Source organism: Erythrolamprus reginae, chromosome Z, assembly GCF_031021105.1.
Source record: "Erythrolamprus reginae isolate rEryReg1 chromosome Z, rEryReg1.hap1, whole genome shotgun sequence".
Lineage (NCBI taxonomy): Eukaryota > Metazoa > Chordata > Lepidosauria > Squamata > Dipsadidae > Erythrolamprus > Erythrolamprus reginae.
Window position 1 is genome coordinate 150,223,050 of NC_091963.1, and position 16,431 is coordinate 150,239,480.

Consider the following 16,431-nt stretch of genomic DNA (forward strand, 5'->3'; position numbering starts at 1 on the left):
TCTTGTCCCTTCCCCCTTTCTTTCTTTCTTTCTTTCTTTCTTTCTTGCTCTTTTTCTTTCTCTCTTTTACCTTCCCTTCCTCTATTTCTTCTTTTCTTTCTCCTTCCCACCTTCTTCCCTCCCTCCCTCCCTTCACTCATTCCTCTCTTACTCTCCCCTTTCATAAGTTTCCTTGCTTCCTTCCTCTGTTCCTGTCCCTTCCCCCTTTCTTTCTTTCTTTCTTTCTTTCTTTCTTTCTTTTTTTCTTTCTTTCTTTCTTTCTTTCTTGCTCTTTTTCTTTCTCTCTTTTACCTTCCCTTCCTCTATTTCTTCTTTTCTTTCTCCTTCCCACCTTCTTCCCTCCCTCCCTCCCTTCACTCATTCCTCTCTTACTCTCCCCTTTCATAAGTTTCCTTGCTTCCTTCCTCTGTTCCTGTCCCTTCCCTCTTTCCTTCCTTCCTTCCCACCCTCCATCCATTCATTCACCCATTCCTCTCTTGATCGCTTAAAGCCGGTCCCTGGTGCAAAAAGGGTTGGGGACCTCTGTCCTACAGGATTGGGTGGCAGAGAAGTTGAACATATGTAAATTTAAAAGTTTAAGAAAGTTTACAAGTTAAGTGAAAGAAACTTCATTATTCATTTATATGTACATGTACATTTCTTCATTAAAAACATGTCTTTCTGCATAATTTAGACTAACTTTGTGAGTTTTTTGAGGGCTGGAACCAATTAAAATTATTTACATTAATTCCTATGGGGAAAAGTCGTTCGAGATAAGAGCTGCTCGACTTAAGAGCCCAGGTCCGGAACGAATTAAACTCGTATCTCGAGGTACCACTGTATTGGATTTGTACATTGTTTATTGTTGTCGTGAACCACTCCGAGTCTCCGGAGAGGAGCAGCATACAAATCTAATAAATTATTATTAATTATTATTATTATTTGTGTGTGTGTGTGTGTTTGTGTTGTGTGTGCACATGCATTCAATGTGAGAGGGATTTTGGAGTCCTGGAAGAGAACCACTTAAGTGGGAGCCAGGATTGTGCGGCAGCTGCCCAAAAAAGCAACACAATCCTAGGTTGTATTAACAGAGGGGAGGAATCAAGATCACGCACAGTGTTAATATCGCTTTATAGCAGTGTTTCCCAATCTTGGCCACTGGAAGATATTTGGACTTCAACTCCCAGAATTCCCCAGCCAGCGAATGCTGGCTGGGGAATCCTGGGAGTTGAGGTCCAGATATCTTCCAGTGGCCAAGGTTGGGAAACACTGCTTTATAAGGCCCCTTGGTAAGGCCCCACCTCCTGCCACCCTCTCCTTCCCCCCTTCCTTCCCCTCCCCGCTGTCTACTCCTCTCCCCTCACGCTCAGCCGGGCATAAAATCCTTTGCAAAAAAAAGGAGGGGGGAAAAAATGGGTCAAAAACAGCAGCACGCCAGCACCCAAAAAGGATGCCAGGTTGGCTCCACACGTGGCTGTGGTTGCTGCAGGGGAGGGCTCACATCAACTGATTGGTGGTGGTGGTGGGGGTGACAGAAGGGATTTGGGGCAAGCCAAGACGGGCTGTCAGCGATCCGACGTCTTCGCATGCCACCCAACCGCCTTAAACTGAGTTAAAAGATGGACTTAAAAAGCTTTCTTCCACCGCTGGGCCAACCCAGGGGAGGGGTCTCCCAGAAAAGGCAGCCCACTTTTCCTCCCCTTGGCTTGGGGGGGCAAACAGAGGAAAGAGGTTAAGTATCAGGAAAGACTCAATGAACTCAATCTGTAGAGTCTGGAGGACAGAAGGAAAAGGGGGGACATGATAGAAACATTTAAATACGTTAAAGGATTAAATAAGGTCCAGGAGGGAAGTGTTTTTAATAGGAAAGTGAGTACAAGAACAAGGGGACACAATCTGAAGTTAGTTGGGGGAAAGATCAAAAGCAACGTGAGAAAATATTATTTTACTGAAAGAGGAGTAGAGGCTTGGAACAAACTTCCAGCAGACGTGGTTGGTAAATCCACAGTAACTGAATTTAAACATGCCTGGGATAAACATATATCCATCCTAAGATAAAATACAGGAGATAGTATAAGAGCAGACTAGATGGACCATGAGGTCTTTTTCTGCCGTCAGTCTTCTATGTTCCTATGTTAGGAAGAGGAGGAAGCAGGACACCTTGGCATCCATGCTCGCCTTGTGCGTGTGTGGAAAAGGATGACCGAGCAGGGCAAGCAGGCACCAGGTGAAGAAATGGCACCCATAATCCTTTGCAAAGAGACCATCTGGGAATGGGGGGGCACCCCTTCCAAACCCCCACCCTCTCCCCCCAAAACACAGCCGCCGGTGGCATCGTTAATATCGGTCTAAGTCTGGAAGCGGTGCGTATGCGCAAGTCCTCGAGTAAGAACTGCAAAATGAGCCTCCCCCAAATGTGGCTAAGCGAGACAACGGAGCTTTGGGCCCTCTTTTTTACGACGAAACCTTTGGGGCCGCCGTCACTAAGCAAATCGGCGTGGTGGTTAAAGTGAATCTGGTCAGCAAAAGGGGATCGCGTGAACGCCGGGGCAAGGCGACCGTTGTAAATTGGAGCCTGTGTCTGAATTTCGATCACGGGGCCGGGCGGAAGTCTGCAAGCCGTGGCCGTAAGCGTGAAAAACACTCCTCGGTTGCTTTTTCTCGGGGCCGTCGTAATGTCAGACGGTCCCTAAAAGCGAAGCGTCAGAGGTCTTCGAGCTACGACTGCAATGCAGCCTCCAAAATTTTACGCCACTAAGTGAAACATTTGCATTTGGCCTAGAGTGTGCCGGTCTGTATGTGTCTGTGTTTGTGCCAGTGCAAATGTGAAACACTGGGTGCTTATCATAAGGCAGGGGAAGGTTTAAAAGGCAGGTGTGCGTTTGGCCTCCAGCGTGCCAGGGTGTGTGTGTGTGAGTGTGTGTGTGTTCACACACATGTGCATGTTCCTACCACAAAGCAAGGGAGCCTTCAAAAATGGCAGGGGCTGCATTCGGGCATGTTTGTGTGGTTTGCATTGCACACATGTGTGCATGTTGGTGCAAACCGCCGACTACCAGGTGGAGGAAGCCTTTGAAAAGGCAGGCGTGCCCCCCCGGCCAAGCCTCTCCCCTTGTCTGTCTGTCTGTGTGTGCGTGCGTTCACACACCTGTGCAATTGTGCACAAGGCAGCGGGCGGTGACACTGGTGCCAAAGTCGCCGGCTCGTGCCGAGGTTCGCAGGAGGGGGGGACCAGAAGACAGACGGTTGCCATGGCAATAGCTGAAGGGCCACCCCAGGCGGCCCGAAGATGGTGTGACAGGGAGGCTGGGCGTGTGTTTGTGTGTAGGAAGGGGAGGGGGATGTCCAAGGCCCCCAGCAAACTGACTGGGGATTCTGGGATCTGTAGTCCGCACCTTTGGGCTCGGGAAACATTTGCGCTGACGCCCCCTTCATCCTTCCACTAAGCATGACATTCCCCCCCCCGCCCCTTCTCCGATACAGGCAGTCCTCGACTTACGATCGTTTCCGTGGCTAAGCGAGACACCCCATGAGCGTGGCCACATTTTTTTTACGACCTCGCTTGCCGCGTTTTTCAAAGAAAAGGGGCTCAGCGGCTCAGTTAGCAATGAGGTTGCTAAGTGGATTGCTGCGGTTGTTAAGCGAGTCACACCGTTCTTAAGCGAATCCCCGGCTTCCCCATTGATTGACATTGGTTGCCACCCCCACTAAAGGTGGCGAAAGGGGGTTTGAATGAACTGTCTCTGTATTTTGATCCCGTCACCACCGACACCTTGCAATGGTCGTTGTGACAAACGACAAAGCCGCTGTGTTTTTTCTCTGGGTGTGGTTAGAAGGCTGAACCACCGTCGCTCAGCAGACGGCTGTAAGTCGAGGACAGCCTATAAAGAAACCCAACCCAAAAGGAGCATGCTTACTGATGATGTAATAGTCCTGGTTGGACTTGAACTCGTGTCCCCAAAGGTTGGGACTGTACTCCTGGAACTTGATGGTGAAGCGCATGTCGTGTTCCGGCCGGTCGCAGGTGAGGAGGAGGTTGGGGGTCCGCAGGATCTCGCAGCGCTCAGCCTGCTCAGTCTGGACCAGGTACAGCTTATAGTATTCGTAGTCCTCAGTGGAGAATGGGCCCAGGGGTACTGAGCGGGGGCAGATGAGATCCAAGCGGTCTCCGATCTGGGGGTACAAAATGTAGCCCCCCTCGTTCTGGAACCTGCGGGGAGAGGAGAAGCCGGACATCAGCTTAATGACAGATAATAACAGAGGTCGGAAAGGGATCTTAGAGGTCATTTAGCCCAACCTGCTATTGAACAGGAGAAAGAAAAGGAAAGAAAGAGAAAGAAAGAGAGAAAGAAAGAATGGAAGGAAGGAAGAGAGAGGGAGGGAGGAATTAAGGAAGGAAGGGAGAGAGAGAAAAATGAGAGAAAATAACAGAAAGAAAAAGAAAGAAAGAAAGAAAGAAAGAGGGAGGGAGGAATGAATGAATGAATGGAGGGAGGAAAATGAGAGAAAATAATGGAAAGAAAGAAAGAGAAAAAGAAAGGAAGGAAGGAAGGAAGGAAGGAAGAAAGAAAAAGGGAGGAAGGAAAGAAGGGGGAAAATAAGAGAAAATAACAGAAAGGGGGAGAGAGAGAGAAATAAAATGAGAGAAAAAAACACACATTGTTTCTGCAGATTTAGAGAATTGGAAAGGGACCTTAGGAGATCATCTAGTCCAACCCGCTATTTATCCCGTTCCAGACAAAGGGTTGTCCAGTCTCTTCCTTAAAACCTTCAGTGTTGGAACACCTAAAACCTTGGGAGGGAAGACACGCACGCACACACACACACACACACACACACACACACACACACACACACAGAGTTTCTACAAATTAAGAGAGCGAAGGGCTGCAAAGTTTTTTACTACCATACTGTGGGCATGTGGGTGTGGCTTGCCAGCCATGTGACCAGGTGGGGAGTGGCTTGACGGTCATGTGACTGGCTTAAAGGTGACCAAAGTCAAGGTTTTGAGTTTGGGTTAGGGTGCCTGGCCTCTCCTGGCCTCAAAGAGACACAATTTCCCTCTCTATTGACTATGACTGATCATCCAAAATATACTCTTTAATTCTGTGTATAAAGGCGTACATACATATTACACAAAGGTGCACAAAAATATACATTATCTACTATATAAACAGTGTATGTGTATGTACACACACACACACACACACAGCTCTTCTAAAATTATACCCATTCAACCTCATTTGCTGCGATAGGAAAAACAGACCCAGAGCCCAGAAGGGGGAAAAAGAAAAAAAAATCAAAATTTTTCTACTGGTTCTGCGCTCCTGACCGTACCTGTACGAGCCCATCACTGGTTGGAAGGGACCTTGGAGGTCATCTAGTCCAACACCCCACCCCACCCTGCCCAAGCAGGAGAACCTACACCAGTGATGCTGAACCTTTTCTGGTTCGCATGCTAAAAGGGTTTGGGTGCCTGTGCTAGCATGCGCGCACATGCCCACACTTCTTCCCCCCCACACTCATGTGCACCCCCTGCGCTGCCCCTGCTCATGCACACAACCCCCCCTGTCTCCACGCATGTGCACAGGCCTCACTGAAGCCTGGGATGGTGAAAAAAAAATGGCCCAATGGGCAAACCGGAAGTTCAGAAAAATGGGCTTCCAGTTTGCCCGTTGTGGTGTTTTTCACACTCTGGAGCAGGGGTGGGCAATTAATTTTGTCATGGGGCCGCGTGAGAAATTGGGATGGTTTCAGAGGGCCAGACTAATATAATTAACTCAGTTCTACCCAATACTGGCCTGACCTAAACACTCTGCAGACCCCTAATTGTTTGCTTTACGGCAACACGGTGCACCACAGTCACTGCGGCAGAGTGTTTGCATGGCTTCTATGCTCAGCCGCTCTCGGTAGGAGGTCAGGGTTTGCTCCAGTGCGGGGGTGAAAGAGCTCACCGCGTCTCCTGGGACCCCTCTGGTTCCTTCTTTCCTCATGATTCACCAGGAAAGCAGGAACCAGAGGAGTCCCGGCAGACGCGGTAGCTCTTTCATCCTCACACTGGACCGGACCCCGACTTCTGCGGACCGGTCACAGACAGAGGGCAGACGGGATGCGGCCCATGGGCCACCCCTTGCCCAGGTCTGCTCTGGAGCCTTCAGGGAAGCTTCCTGAAACCCTAAAGTGTAAAAAACATAATGACAGGCAAACCGGAAGTCCGTTTTTCTGAACTTCCGGTTTGCCGGTTGTGGCATTTTTTGCACTCTGAGGCTTCAGGAACCTGTCCTGAAAGGTCAGGAGGGCAAAACAGACTTTCCCAAGGCCAAAAATAAACGGGCTATCACGCATGCCTGCTGGAGCTCACATAGGGCAACGCCTTGCAATATGGCTCTGCGTGCCATCTGTGCCACAGGTTCGTGGCCTATACTATTTCTGACCGATGGCAGTCCAGAAAGCTCTCGAATGCCACAGAGAGAAATCCAGGTGTCAAATTCCACTCGGAAGTGACAGATTGTCTCTGATTTACAGCAGTTCACTTAGTGATTGTTCGAAGTTCCAGCCGCAGTGGGAAAAAAGGGACTTGTGACCGTTTTCACGCTTACGACCGTTGCAGCAGCATCCCGATCACGTGGTCAAAATATCAGAATGCTTGGAGACCAACTTGTATTTACGACAGTCGCGGTGCCCTGCGATCCTGCTTTCGCGATCTTCCAACCCGCCAAATCAAGAGGGAAGGCAAGATCCCACTAACGACCGTGTTGACGCACTGAACAACAGCGGCGAGAAAAGGTGTAAAATGGAGCAAAGCTCCCTCGACCGAGATCTCACTTAGCAACGTAAATTTGGGGGTTGCAATTGTGGCCCTCGGTTTTCGATCCAAAACCTTTGGTCGCTAAAACAGTATTGTTTCGTCAAGCGAGTTGTTGCGCGTCCAGGTCCGATTTCTCCGAGACATTTACACTGGCCACAAAGTGAATAGCATGGTCGCTGAGTGAATTGCACGGCTGTTAAGTGAATCACAAGGTCGTTAGGTGAATCCGGCTTCCCCGATTAAACTCTGCTGGTCAGAGCTGTGGGGAGTTGCCAAGCCCCTGAATTTGCGATCACACGAGGTTGTGCGAAGGTCGTAACTCCGAGGACAGGTTGGAAGCTCCTTTTCCCCCAAAGCTTTGTAATTCTGACCTGTCGTTAAGCGAACCACTGGAAGTCAAGGACTCCTCATAAATGAGATTTGCAGATGCAGAAGGTTTCCCATGGGAAAAAAATGGGATTTTATTTCCTCCCCTCTGTTTCCAGGGATCCTCTTTCTGTTTATTTAAAGGCCCTCCTGTTTTCCCAAAACCCCACTTCACAAAATAAGGAAAACAAAAAACAGGACGCTTGGAAGGGAAGGAAAACACACCGGGTGGTTTTGGAAAACTCTAAGGAGCTTGGGTTGTACGATTGTTTTTAATTAAGGGTTTTAAAACTGTTTTTGCTTTTTACATTGGAATTGTCTTTTGTATTACTGTTGTGACCCTCTCTGAGTCTTCGGAGAGGGGTGGCATACAAATCTAATAAATTATTATTACTATTACTATTATTATTATGTCAGTACAACACAGCAAACGAGATCACTATGCTGGATTTCGTATTTCATCACCAGTCGGGCACTTCCCAAGCACCTAGGACTGCGCGATGTAGCGGCGAATTATGTGTGCAGATCCCAGGAAAGCGGCCTTTTGCAATTGACAGGTGGAGATTTTGTCAATTCCGATGGTTTTCAAATGTCCGCTGAGATCCTTTGGCCCTGCGCCAAGCGTGCCAAGTACCACTGGGACCACTTTCACTGGCTTATGCCAGAGTCGTTGCAGCTCGATTTTTAGATCTTCGTATTTCACTAATTTCTCTGGCTGCTTCTCCTCAATTCTGCTGTCCCCTGGGATTGCGATGTCGATGATCCATACTTTCTTTTTCTCCACGATCACAATGTCCGGTGTGTTATGCTTCAGAATTCGGTCAGTCTGAAGTCGGAAGTCCCACAGTAGTTTTGCTTGCTCATTTTCGACCACTTTTTCGGGCTTATGATCCCACCAGTTCTTTGCCACTGGTAGATGGTAGTTCCGGCACAAGTTCCAGTGGATCATCTGTGCCACAGCATCATGTCTATGCTTGTAGTCAGTCTGTACAATCTTTTTGCAGCAGCTGAGTATGTGATCGATTGTTTCATCTGTTTCTTTACAGAGTCTGCTGATTTTTCAATTCTGGCTTTGACAGCATTTGTTCTAATGGCCTGTTCTTGGCTATTATTATTATTATTATTATTATTATTATTATTATTATTATTATTATTATTATTATTATTATTAAGAAGTCTTTTGTCTGCTTCCCTGCAAGGGATGAAGGTTGGATTTAGACTGGAAATATGTTTGGAGGGAAGATTTGAAGCGTTTGGATCCTGGATCTTTTCTTGCAGACGTTTTAAGACCCAACTAGCGAACGTCAACAAAGCTGGAAAGGAGAGGGTGGGAGTTGTGGAGGAGGACCACAACTGTGGGGTCCTTGGAGCTCTCTGAGCTTGGTAGTTTCCTTCTAGACGTTTCTTGACCCAACTATGTAACATCATCAGTGTCATCAGTGTTTGCAGAGGGGTTTGCACGGGAGGAGGAGGAGGAAGAAGAGGAGAACTGTGGGGGTCCTTAGTGCTCTCTGAGCTTGGTAGTTTTCTTCCAGACATTTTTTTTACCAAACTAGGTAACATCATCAGTACTACAAGAGAAAGGAGCGCAGAGAGCACCAAATATACCATAGTTCCTCCTCCTCCTCCCCACCCCCGCAAACCCCACTCCCTTCTAGCACTGATGATATTATCTAAATGGGTCATGAAACATCTGCAAGAAAACCCAGCAATCTCGGAGAGTAACCAGGACCCCACAGTTGCTGTTGTTCTTCTTCTTCTTCCTCTTCTTCCTCCTCCTCCTCCTCCTCTTCCTCTTTATTCTTCCTTCTCCTTCTCTTCCTCTATCTTCTTCCTCCTCCTCGTCTTCTTCTTCATCTTCCTCCTCCTCCTTTTCTTCTTAATCTTCCTACTCCTCCTCCTCTTCTTCCTCCTCCTCTTCTTCTTCATCTTCCTCCTCTTCTTCTCCTCCTCCTCCTTCACTTCTTCTTCCTCTTCTCCTCCTCCTCAAATCCTTCTGACACTGATTAAGTTACCTAAATGGGCCATGAAACGTCTGAAACAAAACCCACCAAACTCAGAGAACACCAAGGACGCCAAAGTCTTCTTCCTCTCCTCCTCTTCCTCCTCCTCTTTCTCCCTCCTCCTCCTCCCTCCCAAACCCCACTCCCTTCTAGAACTGATGGCATCCCCTAGCAAGGCCACGAAGCCTCTTCAGGAAAACCCACCCAGATCAAACCTCCCCACCCACCGACCCAAGGACCCCTCCTCCATTCAACCCTGAGTTACAAATATTATTTTTCCATCCAGTTTTATTTCGCTTTACAGGTAAAGGTGGGCAAAAGTGCCCTCTTAAAAACCTGCCGTCTGTTTCTCCACCGCGAAGCGCTGCGTGGCTAGGCAGACTTTTGACTTACCTTCCGTGGGTGTGGCAGGTGTTCACACGGGCAACCTTGTTCTACCTGTTCAGATCAGGTTAGGGGGTTGGACCTGGGTCTGTGGGGTGGGGGTGGGGAAATGGGGGGGTGAGGAACGTGACCCTCCCCCCAGCCCTGCCAACCTTTTAAAGCCATTTCCCAAGTCTTTGCCCATTGACATTTTTATCCCTCTCCACTTTGCTCGGATCCAGTGTTTCCCAACCTTGACCACTTGAAGATATCTGGACTTCAACTCCCAGAATTCCCCAGACAGCGAATGCTGGCTGGGGAATTCTGGGAGTTGAAGTCCAGATATCTTCAAGTGGCCAAGGCTGGGAAACACTTCGTCTGATCTACATCGCGGGAGGTTTTTATTTTTTGTTTTAATCCCAGGTTGCCTCATTTTGATGAACAAGCGAGATTTTAATCTGCAAAAGAAAAGAAAAAACTCCCTGAAATCGGTTGCAAAATTGCAAATGCCATGATGGGCGCAGCAGACCTCCAGCCTTGTTTTTTTTAAATAATAATAATAACTCCTCTCCAAGTTGAAATCTCTGGTTTTTTTAAAAATAAAAGATTTTAAAACATTAAAAAAAGAAATTGAACAGACTGATGGATTCGGATCAAAGATTTGCAAAGTTCAAAGGAAGTTTCAGAGCGGTTCTTTCCGGATTCAAAGTGGCTAAGAGACCCTGAACTTGTTGATCGGGAAGACTGGCAGTTCGTTTGGCCGGTTCTCAAATCCCTAGCACAGGTCTCCTGTGTGAGCAGGTGGGGTTGGAGTAGGAAGAACGAAAGAAAGAAAGAAAGAAAGAAAGAAAGAAAGAAAAAAGATGGGAGGGAGGGAGGGAAGGGAGGAAGGAAGGAAGAATAGAAGGAAGGAAGGGAGGAAGAAAGGAAGAATGGAAGGAAGGAAGGGGAGAAAGAAAAAGCAAATGAGAGAAAAAAGCAGGGAGAGACAGAGAGAAAGGAGGGAAGGAAGGAAGGTAGGAAGGAAGGAAGGAAGAATGGAAGGAAGGAAGGGGAGAAAGAAAAAGCAAATGAGAGAAAAAAGCAGGGGGAGAGAGAGAGAAAGTGAGAAAGAGAGAAAGGAAGGAAGAAAGAAAGAAAGAAAGAAAGAAAAGAAAGAAAAAAGACAAGGAGATAGAAAAGAAAATGAAAGAGAGAAAGGAAGGAAAGAAAGAAGGAAGAAAGCAAGAAAGCAAGAGAAATAAATAAATAAATGAAGGAATGAAGGAAGGAAGGAAGGAAGGAAGGAAGGAAGGAAGGAAGGAAGGAAGAAAGGAAGAAAAAGAAAGAAGAAAGGAAGGAAGGAAGTTTCGGAGCAGTTCTTTCTGGATTCAAACCAGCTGAGCGGCTCAGACACCCTGAGCTTGTAGATCAGAAAAATGGACAGTTCAGGCAGTTCTCGAATCCCTAGTACAGTTCTCCTGTGTAAGTGGATGGGGGATGGAGGGGTTGGACTAGATGACCCCTAAGGTCCCTTCCAACTCTGTTACTGTTACTCATTACCAAAAAAAAGGAGGCCAGGCCTGGGGGGTGGGGGGAATAATAAAAATAGTCTTGTTATAACCAGACAAAATCTAATTTTGTTCCTTGAGCGTGCAAGGAAAAATGGAGTGTGCGAGTTTCATTCTTTGCATCTGCCATTAATTTTAAGTTTGTCTTGCTGACCGGCTCGCTCGCTCGCAGCAGGCTCTGCCCATTTGCCCCCACCACTTCTCCCCCTTTTTTCTTGCAAACCCAAAAGCATTCCAACCTGTTGACCTTTGACCCCCCCAGAGCCGCCTGGGACAGACCCTGGGACAGATCAGCTGCCAAATGAGATAATAGCGCCAGCAAAGAAACGGGGTGGGGTGGGATGGAAGAGGGGGGCACAGGGTAGAAGGGAGGGGGGAGGATGGAGTAGAGGGGAGGATGGAAAAGCAGCTGTGGCGTCGCTGCCGGAGACCGTAGGCCTACCTGGCAAGGTTGCAGGGAGGATGGAAGTCGATGCAGGTGGGATTTGTGTAGTCGGAGCAGGGGGTTAGATTGGATGACCACCAAGGTCCCTTCCAGGATTCTAGGATTTTATTACTTTTCCGAGAGCAACGAAGCCTCGTAATTTGTATGCAGGTAGTCGAATTATGACCACATTGAATAAACACAGTTAGTCCTCATGTTATGACCACCTTTAAATAAATATAGTTAGTCCTCAAGTTATGACCACATTTAATTGTTTATTAAATGTGGTCATAACTTGAGGGCTAACTATATTTATTTAAAGGTGGTCATAACATGAGGACTAACTGTGTTTAGTTAGTCCTTAAGTTATGACCACATTGAATAAACAGTCCTCAAGTTATGACCACACTTAATAAATAAAAGTAATCTTTGACTTACGACCACAATTGAGCCTAAAATTTATTTATTTATTTATTGGATTTATATTTCTGGCCCTCAGAAAGGCAGTTGTTCAGGGAGCTCAACTCCTCAATTTATGACCACATTTAATAAACACAGTTAATCCTCAAGCTATGACCACATTGAATAAACACAGGTAGTCCTCAACTTCTGACCATTTTAAGTAAACACAGATAGTCCTCGACTTCTGCTGACCATCCTACTTACACACAGGCTGTTCTTTCAAAAGCTAAGCTCATCTATTTGGGGGTGAAAGCTGACTGAATTCATGAAGTTTATCAAAAAGAAAGAAAAAGAAAAAGAAAGGGAGAAAGAGAGAGAGAGGAGGGAAGGAAGGGAAGGAAGGAAGGAAAGGAAGGAAGGAAGGAAGGAAAGGAAGGAAGGAAGGAAGGAAAGGAAGGAAGGGAAGGAAGGAAGGAAGGAAGGAAGGAAAGGAAGGAAGGAAAGGAAGGAAGGAAAGAAAGGAAGGAAGGAAGGAAAGGAAGGAAGGAAGGAAGGAAAGGAAGGAAGGAAAGGAAGGAAGGAAGGAAAGGAAGGAAGGAAGGAAGGGGAGAAATAAAAAGTTTATGAAGTTTATCAAACATTCTATATATGTACACTTCTCAAAAAAATAAAGGGGACACTCAAAGAACACATCCTGGATCTGAAATATTCTCATTGCACAACAGCCTGTGAAATTGATTGTCAACCCGTGGTTGCTCCCTAAGTGGACAGTTGGATTTCACAGAAGTTTGATTTACTTGGAGTTATATTGTGTTGTTTCAGTATTCCCTTTGTGTTTTTTGAGCAGTGTATACATATATATTTAAAAATAAATTCTCTTTCGATTCATTTGGTTGGGTTTTTATGCCGTCCTTCTCCAGAAAGAACCCACCAGTTCTGAGTTTTAAGAAGAGGTGAGACATCCACTCATCTGAAATAATAAGAGGGCTCCTTGCCTGAAATGGGGGGTTGGACTAGAAGACCTAAACATGAGCCAGCAATGTGCATCAGCAGCTAAAAAGCCAACACTATCCTAAGCTGCATCAACAGGGGAATACACTCCAAGACCAGGGAAGTCTTAATACCACTCTACTACGCCCTGGTCAGATCACACCTGGAGTACTGTATTCAGTTCTGGTCACCACACTTCAAAAGAGACATTGAAACTCTGGAGAAGGTGCAAAAAAGAGCAACCAAGATGATTAAGGGATTGGAAACCAAGACTTACGAAGAGAGACTGAGGGAACTGGGCATGGGTAGCCTAGAGAAAAGGAGGGCCAGAGCGGACATGATAGCACTCTACAGGTATACGAGGGGATGTCACAGAGAGGAGGGGATCACTTTATTCTCCAGGGCACCAGAGGGCCGGACGAGGAACAACGGCTGGAAGCTGACCAAGGAGAGATTCAACAGGGAGATAAGGAGGAACTTCCTGACGGTCAGAGCGATCAACCAATGGAACAACCTACCAGCGGACGTTGTGAACTCCAACACTCTGGACATTTTTAAGAGAAGATTGAACTGCCACTTGACTGGTGTGCTATAGGGTTCCTGCTTGGGCAGGGGGTTGAACTCGATGGCCTTCAGGGTCCCTTTCAACTCTAACAATAAATAAATAAATAAACCTCCAGGCTGGACTAGAAGACCTCCAACTCTTCTGTGATTCGAAAACCCGACCCATTTTTTTTTTCCAAGTTGCAACCTGGAGAATTTTTCGAGGAAAGTCGGATGCAATCGGGCTCTTTAACACAAGCCTTCAAGTGAGCCTGCTGGGGCTTATGGGCCCCGGACCTCCCCTGCCCTCCCTCCCTCTCTCCAAAACTTCAACCCCTCCATGCCAAAAAAGGCTGTGAAAATAAAGACCTTTGACCAGCCCCCCTTCCTCAAAAACGCTCAGCTCCAGCCCACCGAGCAGAGCAAAAAACCCCACAAACTTCAGAAAAAACAGCTGAGGCAGCAAACTTGCACGACTGGCTGCTACCTCCCACCCCCTCCCACCCCTCCCACCCCCTTCAATGTGGACCCTGCCCAGATTTTAGCTTTCATGATGGAGGAGGGTGGGGGGGGTGAGTGGGGGGGGGGTTAGACAGGAAACTTGGTTGAAACCCCCGACAACCAGCTGCTGTTGAGCCACGTTGGACTAGATTTCCACCAGAAAAGTCGATGGGTGATGATAGACCCCTACCATTGGAGACACCCCCCCACTCCTATCCACCTGGCTGGGTTCACCCCCCCCTCACATTAAAAACCAAGACATGGGGGGGGGGTCTAGAATTAGCAGCTGTGGATGGGAAGGAATCAAGGAGAGGAACGTTCCAAAAAGGAAGGAGGAATTTCGGGACATGGAAGACAATTAAACCAGCGGAACCACTTGCCACCAGATAGTGTGGATTGAAATACTTCTATCGTACAGTTGCAGGCAGACTAGGGCATTCTGGGAGTTGACGTTCATCTATTTCAGTTTCCAGCTGGCTGGGGGAATTCTGGGAATTGAAGTCCACTTCTCTCATAGTTTCTGACTGTCTGGGGGGATTCTGGGAGTTGAACTCCTCTTCTCTCTCAGTTTGTGTCTGGGGGATTCTGGGAGTTGTTGTTGTTATTATTATTATTATTATTATTATTATTATTATTATTATTATTTATTAGATTTGTATGCCGCCCCTCTCCGTAGACTCGGAGCGGCTCACAACAGAATAAAACAGTTCATAACAAATCTAATAATTTACAATTTAAAATATTTTTAAAACCCCATTATTAAGCAGACATACGTACAAACATACCATGCATAAACTGTATAGGCCCGGAGGAGATATCTCAGTCCCCCCATGCCTGACGACAAAGGTGGGTTTTAAGGAGTTTGCGAAAGGCGAGGAGGGTAGGGGCAGTTCTAATCTTTGGGGGGAGTTGGTTCCAGAGAGTCGGGGCCGCCACAGAGAAGGCTCTTCCCCTGGGGCCCTCCAACCGACATTGTTTAGTTGACGGGATCCGGAGAAGGCCCACTCTGTGGGACCTAACCGGTCGCTGGGATTCGTGCAGCAGTAGGCGGTCCCTGAGATATTCTGGTCCGGTGCCATGAAGGGCTTTATAGGTCATAACCAACACTTGACGTTCACCCCTCACAGTTTCTGACTGTCTGGGGGATTCTGGGAGTTAAAGTCCCTCTTCTCTCACAGTTTCTGGTTGACTGGGGGATTCTGGGAGTTGACGTCCACTTCTCCTAAAGTTGGTAAGATTGAGAAGCCACGATCTAATCGGGTAGTTGGAACCCGGCCCAGGAGGAAAAGCGTCCGACTGCTCCCAGAAGACCAATTTAGATTCTTGGATCTCTTTCTTGGAAACCTTCCTGGTCCTTCCGGCCAAGGCAACTGGGTGAGCAGAGCCAAATTCTCAAAAAAAATAAAGCCAGCAAGATAACAGCGGCATGAGAACAAAAAATAAAAAAAATCACACGGTTGAGCCACTGACACCCTTCAAGGGGAACCAAGTTTGTCGCTTTGTCGTTGGGTCCAACGGGTTCCAAAGAAGATTCCAGAAGACCCAGTTGAGGAAACCGGCCAGGGCGAAACACTTCTGAGGGGAGAAATCTGAATTCTGGAAACTTCCAGACACCCACAAGGTCATGAGGGAGAAAGGACATGCCGTAATAAAAACCTCCAGGCGGGAAGGGGGGAAGGGGTAAGAGAGGTGTTGACGTGTCCGTTGAGGGCCTTCATATCTCAAAAGGGTTGCTGGAATGCTTGAGGTCAGAAGAAAAATATCTACGGCAACATTTCCACAAGTTGAAGACGGGTGGATTTCAACTCCCAGAATTCCCCAGACAGCTGGAAACTGTGAGAGAAGTGGACTTCAACTCCCAGAATTCCCCACACAGCTGGAAACTGTGAGAGAAGTGGACTTCAACTCCCAGAATTCCCCAGCCAACCATAAAATATAAGATAGGTGGACTTCAACTCCCGGAATCCCCCAGACAGCCAGAAATTATAAGACAGGTGGACTTCAACTACCAGAATCCCCCAGACATTGCTGGCTGGGAATTCTGGGAATTGAAGTCCATCGATCTTCAACTTCTTGAAGTTGAGTCCTGCACAACTCCTGTAAGGACAATGGAGAATGCCTTGAAGGTTGAAGGAAATACAGAATCCCACCAAGGAGAATTCGCCAACGTACCAAGACCTTCTTCTGCTCAACCAACATGGGCCGAGTGGCAACTGGGGACTATAATGGACCAAGAAGAAACCTAGATAGAAAGTCGAAAATAAGACTGGAGAACGAGCTGAAGAGGGAGCACGAGGAGTTTTCCTCAATGGCGAAGGAGAAGGTCAGGAACCATCCCCAATCCTTGAATACAGTTCATCTGTCTGGAACCCATACCACATCTCAGACATCAACACCCTAGAAAATGTCCAAAGATATTTCACCAGAAGAGCCCTTCACTCCTCCACTCGAAACAGAAGACCCTACGAAAATAGACTAACAATCCTGGGTCTAGAAAGCTTA

At 47.3% G+C, this 16,431-nt stretch overlaps 1 protein-coding gene across 4 annotated transcripts in view; it reads right to left on the reverse strand.

The window, feature by feature from the left end:
- Window positions 1-16,431, reverse strand: part of EFNB3 (ephrin B3) — a 90,238-nt gene that overhangs the window by 12,187 nt on the left and 61,620 nt on the right. For 3 of the 4 annotated variants that reach the window (XM_070729665.1, XM_070729664.1, XM_070729663.1), the window contains one exon: window positions 3,897-4,189. In XM_070729665.1, coding sequence (XP_070585766.1) covers window positions 3,897-4,189 — 293 coding nt within the window. Of the gene's footprint in view, window positions 1-3,896; window positions 4,190-4,637; window positions 4,709-16,431 lie in introns of those variants that run through there. The other variant, XM_070729666.1, reaches the window with a different exon arrangement.